The 16,807-nt window shown below is 41.4% G+C and overlaps 1 protein-coding gene across 7 annotated transcripts in view; it reads left to right on the forward strand.

Annotated features, from left to right (window-relative positions):
- Positions 1 to 192: 192 nt before the first annotated feature.
- Positions 193 to 16,807, forward strand: part of kiaa0825 (KIAA0825 ortholog) — a 120,669-nt gene continuing 104,054 nt past the window's right edge. For 4 of the 7 annotated variants that reach the window (XM_068605334.1, XM_068605339.1, XM_068605338.1 and 1 more), the window contains exons 1-6: positions 193 to 325; positions 4,300 to 4,436; positions 11,751 to 11,913; positions 12,231 to 12,413; positions 12,772 to 12,948; positions 13,149 to 13,473. In XM_068605334.1, coding sequence (XP_068461435.1) covers positions 4,306 to 4,436; positions 11,751 to 11,913; positions 12,231 to 12,413; positions 12,772 to 12,948; positions 13,149 to 13,473 — 979 coding nt within the window. In that variant the 5' untranslated portion in view covers positions 193 to 325; positions 4,300 to 4,305. Of the gene's footprint in view, positions 326 to 351; positions 581 to 4,299; positions 4,437 to 11,750; positions 11,914 to 12,230; positions 12,414 to 12,771; positions 12,949 to 13,148; positions 13,474 to 16,807 lie in introns of those variants that run through there. The other 3 variants (XM_068605336.1, XM_068605335.1, XM_068605337.1) reach the window with 3 other exon arrangements.

Raw genomic sequence — 16,807 nt, forward strand, 5'->3', positions numbered from 1 at the left:
TAGAATAAAAATACATATACTATAATTAATATTGTGTGATGAGTAAATCATATCTACTGTATATCAAATGTACGTATATTTCCGCCACTACACAGTAAGCTTAGACCCCCATTCTGGTTTTCAGTTGGAATAGTCCATCTTGCGGAAGTTTTCATCTAGCTACTTCCAGGTTGTTGTCACGGACGCTCTCTGTCCCCGGAAATAACGACAATAACGGGATAACATAGCTATGTATACAGTACTGGTTGAGTTACGTGGATGTTCAATCGATCGATAACAATAACTTGATTCTGACAGAAAGGCTGCACAGCGGTTTGCAAAAACGGTACGTTCCGTGACAGTGAAAGATAAGCTTCCCATCACAGTAATTTAATTACGTATATTAACGTGAACCTACGTTGTGGCATGTCTGTCGTTTAGTTTTCTCGGTTTACCGTTTTGTTGGAGCGACATATTGCGTAAAGATTCGACAAATAACAATAATAAGTGACTGTAAATTAAGCTAGTAATTTTTCTCCCTAACGTTACATGTCATGGATTGGTAGTTAAAAGTGAGCGAATATAAAGGTGATTGTTAAAGGTAAGCTACACGTATTTAATCAATGCAGATGTTTATGTTACACATGTGCCATGTGAATATACCAGATACAGATAACCTGCTAAAACCAGCAAGTGCAGTGACACATATTTGTAAGACCCAGATCTGTATGTGTCACATGGCCAAATACCACAACAAGCAAATTCAACAGCTATGCATTGAACGTCAAAGTCAAAGGTATCTCTCTCTCTCTCTGATGTGTCGCTTACATCTAGCAACAGCAGTTTATTATTAACACCATACTATATTGGATAAAACTATGAGCATAGACTATTATCAAATGAGCAATGTTCATACGTTTGTCATTATTGGTCAAAAATATATTATAATATTTATGAATTAATGAAACATTTATGGCACAAGTATAACAAAAACATCAAACATTTGCTGGGCCCAGCTTTTCTCATATGATGATATGTCACTGTTCTCTGAGTAATGTGTTTGTCAATTTAATACATTTCACTTTTATTTTATTGTTTGAACAAAATATGAACATATACATATATAACTAGTGGTTGCAAAAATGTTGATGGGCATTATTTTTTTTTTATTGTTCTATTTTATATGCTCTGGGGATTAACTGATTAATCAGTTAAGCAACAATACGATCCACAAGGTTGGATGTGTCTCAGTGAGTTTGGTCACATGATCAAACACCACCATGAAAAGCAAGTGAGTTAAGAGCTTGACTCTGTGACGTGTTGCTTACACCTATGAACTTAGATTATAAAAAATAAAATAATAAAAATACTAGAAAGTACTGTATGATAACACAATAAAATGTTATTTATCACTTGAGAATATAATGCACCCTGAACCCTGCAAAATCAAATTATTAAAATAATAATTTATCAGCCAGTTTACAAACTTAAATTAACAACCTTTTTAATAATCAATGACTTATCCATTGATTAATCATCAAAGTTATACAAATAAGTACAAGACAAGAAGCGGGACAATTGGGTTTGGTAAATTGGATATGTATCACTATAATCTGACATTTTACAAACAAAATGATTGATCACTTTTGAAATATAATAATAATAGGAATACCTGTTAGTTTTGCAGTGTGAGATGTATTGGTAGATTTACTTTCTACAGATTCTACTCGTGCAGTCATACAACCAATAAAGCCATAGGTTTATATAAATTCTTTTAGAATAAATGCATGTTTAGGACAGGAATATTAAAGTTTTCTTAAATCATAATAGTTGGGATGCTAAATTACACAATATGAGCTGCTCCAGTGTGACAATATTGTCTTGTATTTCAATATTAATGTTAATGGAATGGACTCATTGTTTAGGGAACTTTAATACTGTTGAATGATGATGATCATCAGCAATGACAAGTCATATTAGGATTAAGTCATGTATTATTCATTCCCTTAGTGTAGGCTAATCACAGGGGCATTTGTTATGACGATGCAAAGCTGTCGCATCACAATTTCTTATTACACAACATATTTTAAAAAGATATGATAGACACATATTTCCCTATAGTAAAGAACAAAGTGTTCAATATATTTTAACCAGATTTGTGCCTCCTAAATTGAGCAGAACTATCACTGTATTAAATATGATGAGATTAAAGCCCATCACTAAGCAGACAGGACGTATTGTAAAGAAGAACATCATTCATTGGCAGTACAGTGTAGCATGACCACATAGTTGCGCACAGTAACAGTGAAGCCGTGCTCCCCACTGGGCATGCATGAGAAGTGAGTAGTTCTCATCAGTATTGTGATCTTAGAATATGCACCTATTTAATTTATTATGTTTCCTTTACAGCAGACTGTTAGGTGCCCCCCTTTAAAATAATGTTGACTTTAACTTGACATGCTCTAAGTGGCTTTAAAGCGACGGCCTGGGGGACGTGCTGCTAAATATTTCAGCACAAACTCATTACTGTAAATGGGCATGTGTGTTAGCCTAGCTGGGGTAGACAGGTAGCAGCAAGAGAGATAAGACAGTTGTGTGTGTGTGTGTGTGTGTGTGTGTGTGTGTGTGTGTGTGTGTGTGTGTGTGTGTGTGTGTGTGTGTCTGTAAGCGGCTGTTTCTTCCCCTGTTCTAATAGCTGTGGAGTGGATGTCTCAGGAAGGCAGCGTCTCAGCGCCTGGCCCAGTTGTCCCTGTTGCAACACTGTGAAACACACAGGGGCTCCTCCAACATCTGCCTTGTAAAACGCTAATGACAAGACAATGGAGACTGGATGATTTAAAGTATAGTACTAATGAGGCCCTGTGTGCTGCTTTGAGAATCCTGACACACACTCACTTGCATGTATACACTCATACTTAAGGTAACAGATGATATGTTAGTAGACCAGAAAGTAGACATCCAGCAGACATACAACACAGTGTCCACATTCAGACCTCCTGTCCATCTGTCTGTCATTCATATATTTGAAGAGGAGTATTGTGTTTAAGACAGCACACGCACAAACAGACAATATTCAAAACACACACACACACACACACACAAACGCGCGCACACTGTCTGGCTCAACCCAAATAATTACAATGTTGAGTTCCTAATCCATGGATTTAAAATGTTATTCCCTTTTAGCAATGGTTGCGTATGGACCCCTGCTCAGACAGTGGCGCAGAGGGAGCATGATGATGAGGGGAAACAGTAAGAGAGAAGAAGAGAGGGAGAAATAATAAAGGACAAGCTTAACTGGTGAGGCTGTCAGCGGAGGAAAATAATATTTGTCCAGCTGGACAGGCCTCCCTTTGTGCAGGCTAAATGAATGTTGAGCTTCCTGTCTGCCCTGTCAGGGAGAGTGGCATAGACTGTATGCCGCGGTGAAGAAGCGAAGCGGAGTATGGGGAGCTGTTTGGAATTTGACAGGGATTATTAAAATCAGAGCAGATGACGAGGAAGGGGCGAGAGGCGGAGTGTGAGAAAGCCAAATTGACACAGACACTCTCCATTACCTTCCACTTGACTCGCGTTGATGACAATGTTGATATGAGACCCAGCAACACTGCACCGGCATGGGATTGGCTGTTAGCATGAGCGTTAAGCACCACAGGGTAGGGGGGTGGCCCTCGGTTGTGGCAGAGACGTAAGGAGATGAGTTGTTTATTTAAAGGCTCAACTGAATAGCATCTCACCTCATTGTTTATTTATTAAGTCTATTTTTCTTTTTCCTTTGTTAACTCACTGTAGTGTCAGTAGGTGGAAATGGTTAGAGGCTGAGGCAATGCCTTTTGATCAAGGGTCCTCCTGCTGCAAATGATTGTTTGAGGAAAGACGGGGGAACTGGGAAAAAAACAGTTTTTGCTGATGAAAAGCTTCCTTTTTTGTTTCAGGTGCAATTAATTTGTGTCTCATAATAAGACTCCTGTTTGAGGAAATTTCAAATTATTCTCCTCCACATGACTGTGTGTTAGTGTGTGTGTGTGTGTGTGTGTGTGTGTGTGTGTGTGTGTGTGTGTGTGTGTGTGTGTGTGTGTGTTTGTGTGTGTGTGTGTGTGTGTGTTCAGAATACGTCTGGTTGTTCAGTTTCTTGACAGACAGCTGAGATAATATACTCCAGATCTCTGTTATTGGGTGTCAGCCTAAATTGTTGATTTAATCCTGACACCGGTGCTGTCTTTCTTATTATTTTGCTTTATGAACTGTCACATGTCATGTGGAGTGTTGGTGTAGTTTTACAGTAGGGTCATCTCTCTATGTTGTCCTTTTTCCCTGCAGAGTAGTATGGAGTGGCCAGGGGATTTTCCTGAAGACCATGCCTTTGTGGAGCTGCCGGTTCCAGGGGTTTCCAGTGAGCTGGACTTTGAACAACTCCTAAAAGACACAGAGGAGAAACTCAATCTCAATGCCAGCAGGTCAGCAACAGCATTAATATGCCCTCTTGAACCCTACATTAGAATAGTTATGTTCTTCAGCGTTTTACTACTTTGATTTGACTTTCATTTAAATACCTTTTAAGAATTTAAACTATATTGTGTCAAAGCCAAGTTAAAATTAAGTACAGTTTCATCTCTCAAATACACCTCAAATAAAAAAGCATGACAAGGTTATCAAAGCAGACTGTTTTTGAGGACTCTTTTCCAAATGGGGCATTTCTTTTAGTGAATCTCATGTAAATGACAGGAAGTGAAGCACTTCATAATGTGCAATTTATAATGACAACACAACATGACATAAATGTTTCAGCAAAACATAATTAAAGCTTCATATTTACTTGGATTATATTATTCTCAGGAAATGTTCACATCTGTGGACGTTGTTGTTGATACTGGACAGCTATAAAGGGCTCAGATTTCCTTTTGCTGACTGCTTGCAGAGGAACTGTGTACTTGAAAGAATCCAAATAATTTTAAAGAGAGAGGAAACCTCCATGAAAAACTTAGAAAAAAACACAAGTAATATTGTTTCACTGGCAGCAATATAATAAAGTGTTGCAGAGGTAGAAATAGGAAATCAGGATTAAAAGCTGAAAGACTCCATGCGTATTCTGTTTTCCTTTTCCTTTTCACTCTCTGCCAATCTTTCACCTGATCATTTCACAAAGTTCAATCATACCAATCTTTTGAATGAAGAAGTCCAATTAACCAATCACACATCATGTGCCTTTATCATGTTTAAAAAAAAATACATATTTCAGACTCTTTCCAGGAGTTAATATTGAATGGATTTATTTAAAACAACATTTAAACTTTTCATTGAAAATAGAGAACTAAAACAAATCCTCAATTCCAATGTCTTAATTGCAGTGTAGCCCTAACCTGATCTCTCATAATAACCTGGTATGTAATGTGTCTGTAAATGTAATTCGTAATGGTTGAGCTGATTTGAGTTAATAAGATTTAAAAAGAGGCCACGATTAAACTCTAAGAATCACCTTGTAATGTTCCTAAAACAAAATAAGGCAAAGTATTAAATAATACAAGCTAAAAAAATCTTTCTTGGTACTTCAATTTCATTAATTACAATAGAACAAACATCCCATGTGTCAAGTCATGTGTCTCTGTGCACTGTCACTGAAAATGAAAATATAGACAACTGTCAATGGTAGCAGACGGGAATAGTTGGAGAGCACAAATAGACTGATAAGGAGAGAAACATGGGGAGGGTGGGAGATCTATATTTCAGGTCTTTTATCGTTTGTGGTGTTGAGATTCTGAGGGCAGATGATGAAGGACAGGCTAAATGTAGCAAGTGAACAAAGCCTTACTCTGGTACCATTAGTGTCTGGGTCTCATCCCTTCCCCCCCTCCCTCTCTTTCTCTCTCTCTATCTTCCTTTCTCTTCTCTCTCTCTCTCTCTCTCTCTCTCTCTCTCTCTCTCTCTCTCTCTCTCTCTCTCTCTCTCTCTCTCTCTCTCTCTCTCTCTTTCCGTCCTCCTTCTAAATGGGAACATAATAATTGAAGATTCCACATCTTGAAACGAAAACCCTTGGGTAGGTAATTCAAGGCTTATTACAGAAGGCCGGGCCATTTTTCTGCTTTCTAAGCATTAAAGGGTTATTTTGTGTTCCTGCAGATGGGAGTGGGATAACCATTATGAGAACAAAGCATCCAGATAATGGAGAATGGGGCTAAAAATAAGGCAATCCTCTTCTCGCCACGGGGGACCACTGGTCAGTGTCTGTCAGGCTGCAGCTAACTTCTTACCAGACTACTCCAGGACAGCCCTTTTACTGCATGGACACATCCAGTCAAACACAATCTTGCTAGGCCTCTTTTTTGCCTCAACCAGGGTGGGCTGCCGCCATAGATAAAGCCACACACACACACATCTACAGCTCACTTACCTGCGGCCTAATTGACTTATCAGTGTATGGAACAAATTACGGAAGTGGAGGATAGAAAAGATGTAGGAGACATAGTTTCCCTCACCCGGGAAGGACTTCAACCTGTTTGTTGGTCGGAGTGACTGGCCTGTCCCCAGTTCTCAGATGTCAGAGATTTGCCTAAGAGCTGCACCCTAATTGAAGGAGATTAAGATAGGCTGACAACGGAGCTGGCTCCCTTAAATTGAAATGCTGTAATCCATTAGTTTTCATCAGATGCGACAGTGGCGCGGTTCAGGGTCGGGTGGGGAATGGGGACTGGGAGCCGTGGGCTACCAGGAATATACCTCTAATGAAGTGTCTGTACAGGCGTAGAGACTGCAGACAGGCCTTTAGTTTCACACTGGTAAGGCAAATGGCTCTCACTAGTCTCTTGCCAATCTTGATTAAGGTACAATATCAATACTTTCAAATTTGATTTTGTGTGTGTGTGTGTGTGTGTGTGTGTGTGTGTCTGTGTGTCTGTGTGTACATGTGTGTGTGTGTGTGTTTGTGTGTGTGTGTGTGTGTGTGTGTGTGTGTGTGCGTGCGTGCGTGCGCTTCTGAGAATCAGGATTTAGCGTGTCTGCTCAAACAGGTGGAGTTGAAAGCCTGCGACAGTAAAATATCGTTCAAGGTTCCTTTTCAATGAACAAAAATACTGATCCGTAGTCCTTGCAGTATGTAGCTGATTTTGTGTTTAGCTGTGCGTGACACGTGTGTTAAGTAAGTATATCAGCTGTATCGGTTCTCCGGTAACATTGGCTGGGCTGGGATTGAGGTTGAGGGCTGAGGGCACTAAGTGGGAGACAGGCTGGGCCAGGATGGGATCTGTTTACAGCCTGTTCATTCATGCCCATTCACTGCTTCTCCTAACGCAGAATGGGGCTCTTTGATGGAGGAGATATTTAGTTCTCAGGCGGCTGGTTTGGCACTGACTGCAGCTGGGGCTTATTTGAAAGGGATCTCCCTGCCCCTGTTGCCTCCAACCCCCCACCTCCTGTCGGCGAGTGGAGCACGACAGACAGACAGCCCCACAGCAGCCCACCCACAGTAAATTAATTCTGACAAGGAACTTAAGATAACGTCAAAGCGCTGACTAATCGCAGGATTGGGTTTCTGTAAGTCAGGGAGCTGTGAAATTTGCCATCATATCTAATAAAAGACCTCCGGTTGTTCCCTTTTTCGCTCAGCGGTGGTGAAGGTTGGGAGGGAGCACGGGTGTGGTGTCGACTGTCGCTAGACCGCTCTGAAAAACAATTAGATTTCAATTCAGCAGTGAAAGTGTGTGTGTGTGTGTGTGTGTGTGTGTGTGTGTGTGTGTGTGTGTGTGTGTGTGAGTGTGTGTGTGTGTGTGTGTGTGTGTGTGTGTGTGTGTGTGTGTGTGTGTGTGCGTGCGTGTGTCAGTTAGGGTGAAATGATTGACATGTTTGTCAAGAGGCCTGAAGAATCCCTTCCTCCCAGTTTCTTCTGCTTCTTTTCTCATTTTCCGTGTCCTTTGTTGAGTTGTGTTTCGACGTTTTTGCCATTACAGGTTCGTCCATTGTCATCTTAACTCAGATAGTTGAATGGTCTTATTTTCTGTGACTCTTCTGTTTTCTACCCATTTTCCTCTTCTCTCATTCACTTTCTGTCTTTTTCCTTGGTGTCTGAGCTACTGGCAGTGGAAGTCATCAGGTTCAGAGCTAATCCTGCCAAGTTGATTAGGCTGCAGGTAGCTTTTACACCAGCGGGCAAAAGGTCACAACATTGTCGAGAGCTGGATGGACTTCTTGACACAGACCATCCACATTGACTTTATAACTTACAACACAAGGCCCTAAGGAGGGGTAATTGAAAGGCGAGAGTAAGGAAAAGGAAATTAGGAAAGTAAGAGTGTTGAGGAAAGAGAAAAGAAATAGGGGAAATAGAATGAGAAAAACTGTGGAGGGAAGGCCTAAGAATGGTTCTGCACAGGCAAGTGTTGTTGGTGTAGCCATTAGAGTACATTGTTTTGTTGAGCGAAGGCAAGAGTGAGATGATGGGGAGTGGAACTAGAGAATAAAGCCCAAAAGCCATTCCTTCTGGCCTCCTTTCTGTCTTAGTCTACAGCTTTCTATGGCATTCAAGTCAACAATCTTTCAGGTCCACGATTGGCAAAATTGAGTGTCAGAGACTGATCTAAATGACTCGAGGAGTCCCACTCCCGATAAAGGTGGATTCTCTCGGAAGCTTATTTTTTAATTAAAAACCTCAATTATGTTATCAAGCTAAATCAAAAGATCAATCCCACCTTGTTCATATAGTTTAGTCTACTTACATGTTCCGCTTTTAAAGCATGGGTAGTTAACATTGCAGAAATCAGCAAGAGAGAGCTTGATCCCCAAAAATATCCATTTGAGAAAAACCACTTTGTGTTGTCAACTCTTTTCCAATGGAAGTTTATCAACACTCGCTCCAAAAGTTGCTAAATCTAGAGAGAAAGTCGCCAAATCCACAACACTGACAGCTCGTGAGTTAGACCTCCTTCCAAAGCCACTCCCCCAAAACTGTCATAATGAACGTAAACAACAAACATGGCTATTGTTGGTACTCATAACTGTCAAGCTAGCAGTTTTTGGAGGACTATAATGACATTCCATATGTGCTCTGGCAAAGTGTGTGTCATGCAGGAAGGCAGGTAGAGGCATGATATGATTGGATGGGCTTGTTTCAGTCTTACGACAGCCACATATACTGGGTTTTTTTTTTTTTTTGGTCAGAGCACTTGATTAATAGATTGAATTTCAACAAATATGACAAACAGTGCTGCTAAAATACATCACCCGACCTTGCTTTAATGAACTTCAGAGAGTAGGTGAAAACTGAGCTGTACAGATGGAAGCCCATTTGAAACCTGCTGTCTATGTGAAGTCCTGGGGTGGAGCCCAGAATGAATATCCTTGTTTATGATGTACTATAAACACACATACAATGCTTTGTTCTGTCAATTAATCTACAGCAGGGTTTCATTGCAAGACATAGCCTGTGACAGTAATCTATGCAAAACATTTAATTTGGACCATTTCTTACTATTGCATTTTCTTAAAGGTATATATTCTTCTCTTTGTATTTGGCCTGCCCTGAGTGATTACATAAATGGAAGTGTTGTTTTGTGTAAACTGTATCCAGAAGTACATTTTCTATGAAAGTCAACTCTATATTCTCCTTAGTGAAAGAAAAGTCAGAGGTCACACAAACAAAACGGCATCTAAACGATCTTTTGTGTTGTTTAAAGTGGTGTCTATTAATTTTGAGAAAAAAAAACCAGTGCCATCAGCAATCGTGAGCCATGCTGGCTATGATTTGGTCTTGTTGAAGCTGTGTTTTACAGCTAGTGTGCTTTGGGCAAGCATACACAGTTTCTGCACTCTTACAGTCTTTCACAAGTTTAGGCTATGTCTTTCCCAGACAATGTTCATAAGAACGCAGGAACATGAACAGTAACACACACACACACACACACACACACACACACACACACACACACGCACACACACACACACACACACACACACACACACACACACACACGTAAAAAAGACACAATAAAGGCCTATTTTAAGAAGAGGTTTGGAAGTTCACTCCAAAACACACCCACCTAGTAGGCAAGGTGTCTGTTAGTCAGCAAGTTGGTGGCAAGAGTGTAAAGTGAGATGCATCATCTGGCCTGCATAAAGAAGAAGAGAAAGTGAGAGAGAGAATGATAGCATTAGGAAGTGTTCAACCTAGAGGATAGCGGTTTGTAACAGTCTATAACATTTTATTCTCCTTGCGTTTTCCCCCTCTGAAACGAAAGTGTGTCAGATTGAACGGTTATTTAATGTGTTGCCATTGTAAGACATCTGGATGCATTCATGGCCCAGAAGCAGGCAGGAGGCAGTTTATAGACCTGCGGTAGGGGATGAGCTATCTGAAATGGCACTTTGGCTCAGAATCATGTATGCTTACACACACACACACACACACACACACACACACACACACACACACACACACACACACACACACACACACACACACACGCGCACAGACGCACACGATGTGGAGGACAAAACTTCTGCAGCTAATTAATATTATCAATATCTATTTTTTTTTTATTGTGACATTTTATTAATCATGAAGCATATTCACTGTCGGAAAAAGTGCATTTTGCATTTTTTCAAACAAACCCAACCATTTACCATTATTTGATTATCAGATGTGTAGTCTTTCTTTCTTAATCAGTTTTTGTTGATCAGTCACAATTGTCTGATTTATAAATTCAGCCCTAAGTTTAGTCTAAGCACACACACATCCAGCCAAACCAACACACAGTCACACACAAACACAATAGCAGCCGTCACAACAACAGCATGTTTACATACACACACACACACCACACCACACGCACAGACACACACACACACACACACACACACACACACACACACACACACACACACACACACACACATACACACACACACACACACACACACACCACACACATACCACATAGTCATACTCACAGTCTTACATGCCCCAATATATATGCATTGATTTGCATGGAAATGACTAAACTTGTCGAGCCCAAACATGTCATTTCTAATCTGTCATATTAAAGGGGAAACGGAATACCTGATGCAGCCTGGTAAAATCAAAAGAGATGTGTGTGTGTGTGTGTGTGTGTGTGTGTGTGTGTGTGTGTGTGTGTGTGTGTGTGTGTGTGTGTGTGTGTGTGTATCAAGGCGAATAGTAAGACGTGAGGCGGCAAGAAGCGTCTGTCTCAGATGCCTGCCGATGCCTGTAACGCCACTTCACACCAGATGCTTAGCACACACTCACACACTGATATATCGATGTCTGTGTTCATTACTGTTGATGCTTCTGTATCTGTCTTCTCTTGGACACTGAATGAGAGTGAGGGAGGGCCAAACGTGATGATGTGGTGCTTGTGTGTTTGTATAACTGTAATGTGGCAGTTTGTGAGTGTATTGTTCCAGTGTGTCTGTAGTGCAGAAGCTTTTATGCTTGAATGACTGGGGTGTACTTCCCTCGAAATTCCACTTTCAAAATAAAGTACTGGTCTTGACAGTCAAACACTTTCTTCAATCACAACTGGGTGAGGGAAGAGTTTAAATTAACAGGAACATGTTTGCTGTGTGTTGGTTAGGAGGAACATCAGCTCGACCACTTCTAATCCAAACCAGTAAAAACGAATAAAGTTTAGACTAAATTAGATTTTAAATGTCACCTTTCTGTTGTTGTCAGAATTGGTTCCTCACTTTTCTTCTCAAAGTACAATAATGTATGCTGATTTGTCCTTAGCTCTGAGACTTACACAGTGTATGTTCCTTTCCCGCAGCATTGAACGGCAGCTAAAAGAGCTCCAGGCCAAAATGGGAGACTCTCGGGAGCGTCCACTGAGCCCTTCAGAGTGCCTGCAGTGGTTCAACATCAAAGCGAACAACAGTTTACGACCTGTTACCACAGGACATCACGAGCTCATGGACTTCTTCAGAGCGCTGGTAATAGAGACTGACTGGTGCTGTTGATCATAACATTTATTTTAAGTATTTCACAGATAATAAGTCAAATGGTTGGGTCGCTAATACGGATTTCATCAATCTGAGCTGATATTGCTGTAAATCCCTAGTTTCCCAATTAATTGCATATTCTGTTCCTAACATTTGGCTATCCGTTGATTCCCCCTCTCTGTTATTAATACGACCTTTGTAAGAAAACAACCCTGGATATTTTCATTGCTTTTATATGAGAACATTAATGTTCTGACTTAATCCGTTTGATGCTATTAACATCGGCATCCCCCCTCTGCTCCACTCAGAAACAGTACCTGAGATCTGAAGAGGCGGGGAGAGAGGAGGTGACACTTCAACTACTGCTAAATTTGTCTGCCCAGTGTGGTATCTGCTTTCCCTGTTCCCCTTCTTCTTCGTCCTCCCCCTCCTCTCTGACTGCCTCCGCCATCCTCTTGGTTCATCAAGTCCGAGATGACGCTTCATTCGAGGTAATATACTGTACATGGAATGAAAGAATGAATTTTGACTTTTTAATGTCCATCTTAAAACAGTACCCCATATTAATATACATTTAAGGCGTTATTGGTCATTTTAAATGTTTCTGCTCTGAAACACAGTACTCGTTCTGCATAAAAATGCATCGAGAAGTTGAGCAGACGCTTATAGCAGGAGTTAGTCGAATTAAGCTTGTGAGTATTGTGTTTAAAATTTAAAGTGAATCAGCATAACTGACTCCTTATGAAGACGTACCTCCCGGCTTAGGCTATACTTTTATAACCACTCAATGTGTTGCTGTTTATTATCAGTTATTTTTTACACTTTTCTTCCTTTTATTATTTCCTTAAGATCCAAGAGGCCTGGGATGATGTGCGTCTCCATCTTCGCCGCCACCTGCTGGACCGGCTGTCTTCCCGATGCCCAGATCATCCTGGGCCCAGACATATTTCCGTTGCTGAGCGGGTCCACAGTCTGCAACAGCTGTTCTTTCTTTACCCTGAGTCGGACGCCCTCACACATTACCAGGTATGATACAACTGTGAAAATGCAGTAATACAAAATCTGAGGAAAAGTTCTGTAATTTTCCATTTGTTTCCAAATCTGTGTTTAAACATACGATAGGGAGTGTATTAGTGTCTTCCAGATCCACATTGTCAACTTGCTGCATCATAAAGTATCTACCAGTGATTTTACAGTGGTATATCATTTTGATTTTAATGATCCAGTGTCTGAGAAGCCAATCCGTGGTGGTTCTTCTGCTCTCTGCCCTGAGCTCAAGCCCAGGCGGTGAGACCGGCTTTGACAGACTGGCGAAAGGCTTCCGCCGCGTGGTGCCGGCTCTGACCCAAGCCCTAACAGAGGAGCTCCATGTTCTTTCTAGACTAGCTGAACCACACACCATCCTGGGTTTCCTTAATAGGGCCTACCTCAACACTGTGGCACGAGAACTGACCTCCCTGATGGAGAGAGAATGTGAGACGGCCCTGAGGGACAACACCACGCTCGGTAGCAAGATCAAGAAATATTCAGCCAGATCACGGGCAACTGTCGGTAAGTGTCTCTTTCTAAATATTTGTTTTAAGCTGATAGCTATTTTACTCTTTCTGCTCATTCATGCCTCTCTCTCCCAGTCCTAAGTGGATAATGTAGCTGTAAACAGCAGTTTGTCCTTCCATTTCTGCCTTCTTTCCACTTCTACTGCTTCTTATTGTTACCCAATACAGGCTAACGATTTTCTCTCTCCTTCCTCTCCATTTTTACTTTTCTCTTACTTTCCAACTGTATTGTGTAGTGATCTGAGCCACATCCAAGGCCTCTTTGAGCAATTGTCAGTAACTGCTGTTCCCCTTGTAATTGCTTTCTTTTTACTGCCCTCTCTCCCGTCTGCCTCACTTTCCTCTTAACCAACAAAAAGAGAAGAGTAGCATTTCCAGGGCCAAGGCTTCTTTTGAAACTACTTCTCAACACTATTCACCACACGGTTTGTCTATGACTGTGATGAGCCTGGATCCCAAGAGAGGTCCGAGCCATATCCAAGGTCTGACAGTATCTTTAAACCACAGTTAATTTCCTCCTTCACCTTGAGCCTCAGGCAATATGCACTTTCATCTTGGAAGATGGTTTGAATTGCGTTAAAAACATAGCTCTGATGTCCTCTTTACAATAATGCCGTGAAAAAAGAAATCTAAATTAAGTTAATTAAAACAGAACAAGTGCAAAATAGCTGCAGCACCTTTATTCAATCTCATGACCTCCCAGTGAAGAAGGGTAATTGATTCATCTTAACCTTCCTCTTACTTATGAGCAGAGATACAGGCAAATAAAGAGTTGGTTCAGTAGTAAGAGCAAGGTTCAACCTTGTCAGACATGTTGATGGCTATTTGAGAGAAAAAAATATGGTGAAGTAGTTTTGATATTTGTCACTAAGGCAGAATGTGTTGCCGTCATGAAACAGGCAGTGATGTTATGAGACAAGAGAAGAGTAAAGGCCTTCACGCGTTGTGTCACTTTTGATACTTAATTCCCCCCATATTCTCTCTGTTTGTTTTATATTGGCCTATTTACGGCTTGCTGAGGGTAAAGATTCACAATAAAAAAAGTAAAGTGTGTGAGCCATTGTTTACTTTTTCAAATATGGTGCACATGTCAACTTCCCTGCGGAACAAGGAGGAGAGTGCTTTTACATCTGCCATTCTTCGATAAACACACCAGCAGCCTTGCGTCTTTTTCTCCCTCTCTCCCTCCCTCCATCTCTCTCTTTCCATCTTCCTCTCTGTTTTTTACTTTCCCTCTCCTTAAATGTGAGATGAGAGGAGGCAGCCAGGATAATTGGCCATGCGTCAGTTGGGCTGTTTGATCACGTAACGCGGCGGAGGCTACACACCTACGTGCCGCTCAACAAACCGTCAAATGTAGCACCGGAGGCAGAACACGGCTCCAAAGGGAGCGGGGGACCCGTGCTGTGTAATGATGGTAAAATGGAGCAGTTTTGCCTGTGCTGGTTTTACGTGTGTGTGTGTGTGTGTGTGTGTGTGTGTGTGTGTGTGTGTGTGTGTGTGTGTGTGTGTTTGTGTGTGTGTGTTTGTGAGAGTTTGACTATCAGCTGCAACACCGCTTTCAGGGCTACAACTGGGATTACATTTTTGTGTTGTTCATGTTTTAAAGTCCCCTCCCTCCCCGAAAAGCTCAAGAACCCACATATCCACCACCCTAACGCCCGTGGCTCCTTCAGAGCCAAAGCTTAAACATTAATGCATAATCTGCTTTCACACTTTACTGTCTATACTGTATGCTACGCCCATAATTGTCAAGACAATTATGACAGTCGTAGAAAAAAGTGATTCTATTTTCATAAGCATCCTATGACTCCTTAGATCTCTCCCCTCCTTCCCCGCTGTGTTATTGTTTATTTCTGCAGTAGAGGCAGGCGGTAGGTATATTTTGATAAGAGCCATGCCTGGGAGACTGTGTAGGCTCCCGGGGGAGCGGCGCTGTCTGTAGCATCAGCCACTGTCAAACCACTGAACCATTTAACAGCGTTCACGGCGAGATCTGCTTTCTCTTTTAACCCCACTGACTCAAAGGTAGGCTCTGACATTGTACCCAGACATATCACCCTTTTCTTCTTTTTGCCTCCCTTTTCCTTCCTTCCAGTCCATCTCTCCAGTGTCCAATAGCCGTCCTTTTTTCTTCTCTTGTCTTTTCCCATTTTCCTGCAGTTTTTCCAGTGTAATGGGCTGAGCAGTGAGACTGTGTGCTAGACAGGTTGGCTGGTCAGGAACAATACAGGCTTTAAACCTTACTAACACACCTCACTGAGTCTACAGGGGAGGGAGAGAGCCAAGTCTACATGTGCATGCCTCTGTATTTGTGTGCGTGTGTGCGTGTGTGTGTGTGTGTGTGTGTGTGTGTGTGTGTGTGTGTGTGTGTGTGTGTGTGTGTGTGTGTGTGTGCATGCATCAGTTACAGTTTTTTCCTACTTTTAAGCCTTCATGTAAAGTCTCTACCTTCATGATTTTCCAAAATAAATGTCGCAGACAGATAACATTTGTCCATAAAGACAATTACACACGTTTCACTTAGTTATTGCTCAAATTAATGCAAATATTCATGACCAGAATTAGCAAAACCTTGAGATAAAGTTATCATTTTTCCTTTTTCCTTTTTATTTTTGCCCTGATGTGTGCATGTGTGTTTGTTTGTCTATGAAGTTGGATACATGTGCTAATTTGTGTTTTCAATCACCTTTTAGCATATGTCATGTGAACATGACTGTCTGCCCATCTGTTTTTGAGTTGATGCTGGTGTATGTGTGCTGGTGTGTGTGTGTGTGCGTGTGTGTGTGTGCGTGTGTGTGTGTGCGTGTGTGTGTGTGTGTGTGTGTGTGTGTGTGTGTGTGTGTGTGTGTGTGTGTGTACGTATGTACTAATTGCAGTCTTACCAGGAAAAATGTGTGATCAAGAGTCATTTATTACCTCCCTTTTAAAAATACATCATTAAATTACCATATGGCTTCAGTAATTTCCATACATATGAATAGGACATCCATGTTTTTGTAGGACATCAAAAGCTTTCATTCCAGCTTGTCTGCATACACTCATACAATGTATTCCCTAACAGTCGACCACAGGGGTGAAGTTGAGGTTGTTCAAACACTGTGCAACCCCATTCTGATAGCGCTGATTTGAATTCCACTTTCACTAATTTCCCCATATGAGGACGTCGGCAGCTCCCAATAGATAAAAAAAAAAAAAAAGGATTGAGTTTGAACATACATAGCAAACACATTCACTGCCACCGCACCCCACCCTCCTCGCCCTTTCTGGCTCTTTGAACTCTTTCTTAGAGAATGCAGCGCAGCCTATTCAGTGGGGAGAGAGGTTCT

The sequence above is a fragment of the Clinocottus analis genome, unplaced genomic scaffold (assembly GCF_023055335.1).
Source record: "Clinocottus analis isolate CAN_PGR_092001 unplaced genomic scaffold, fCliAna1.0.p SCAF_7, whole genome shotgun sequence".
NCBI classification, from domain to species: domain Eukaryota; kingdom Metazoa; phylum Chordata; class Actinopteri; order Perciformes; family Cottidae; genus Clinocottus; species Clinocottus analis.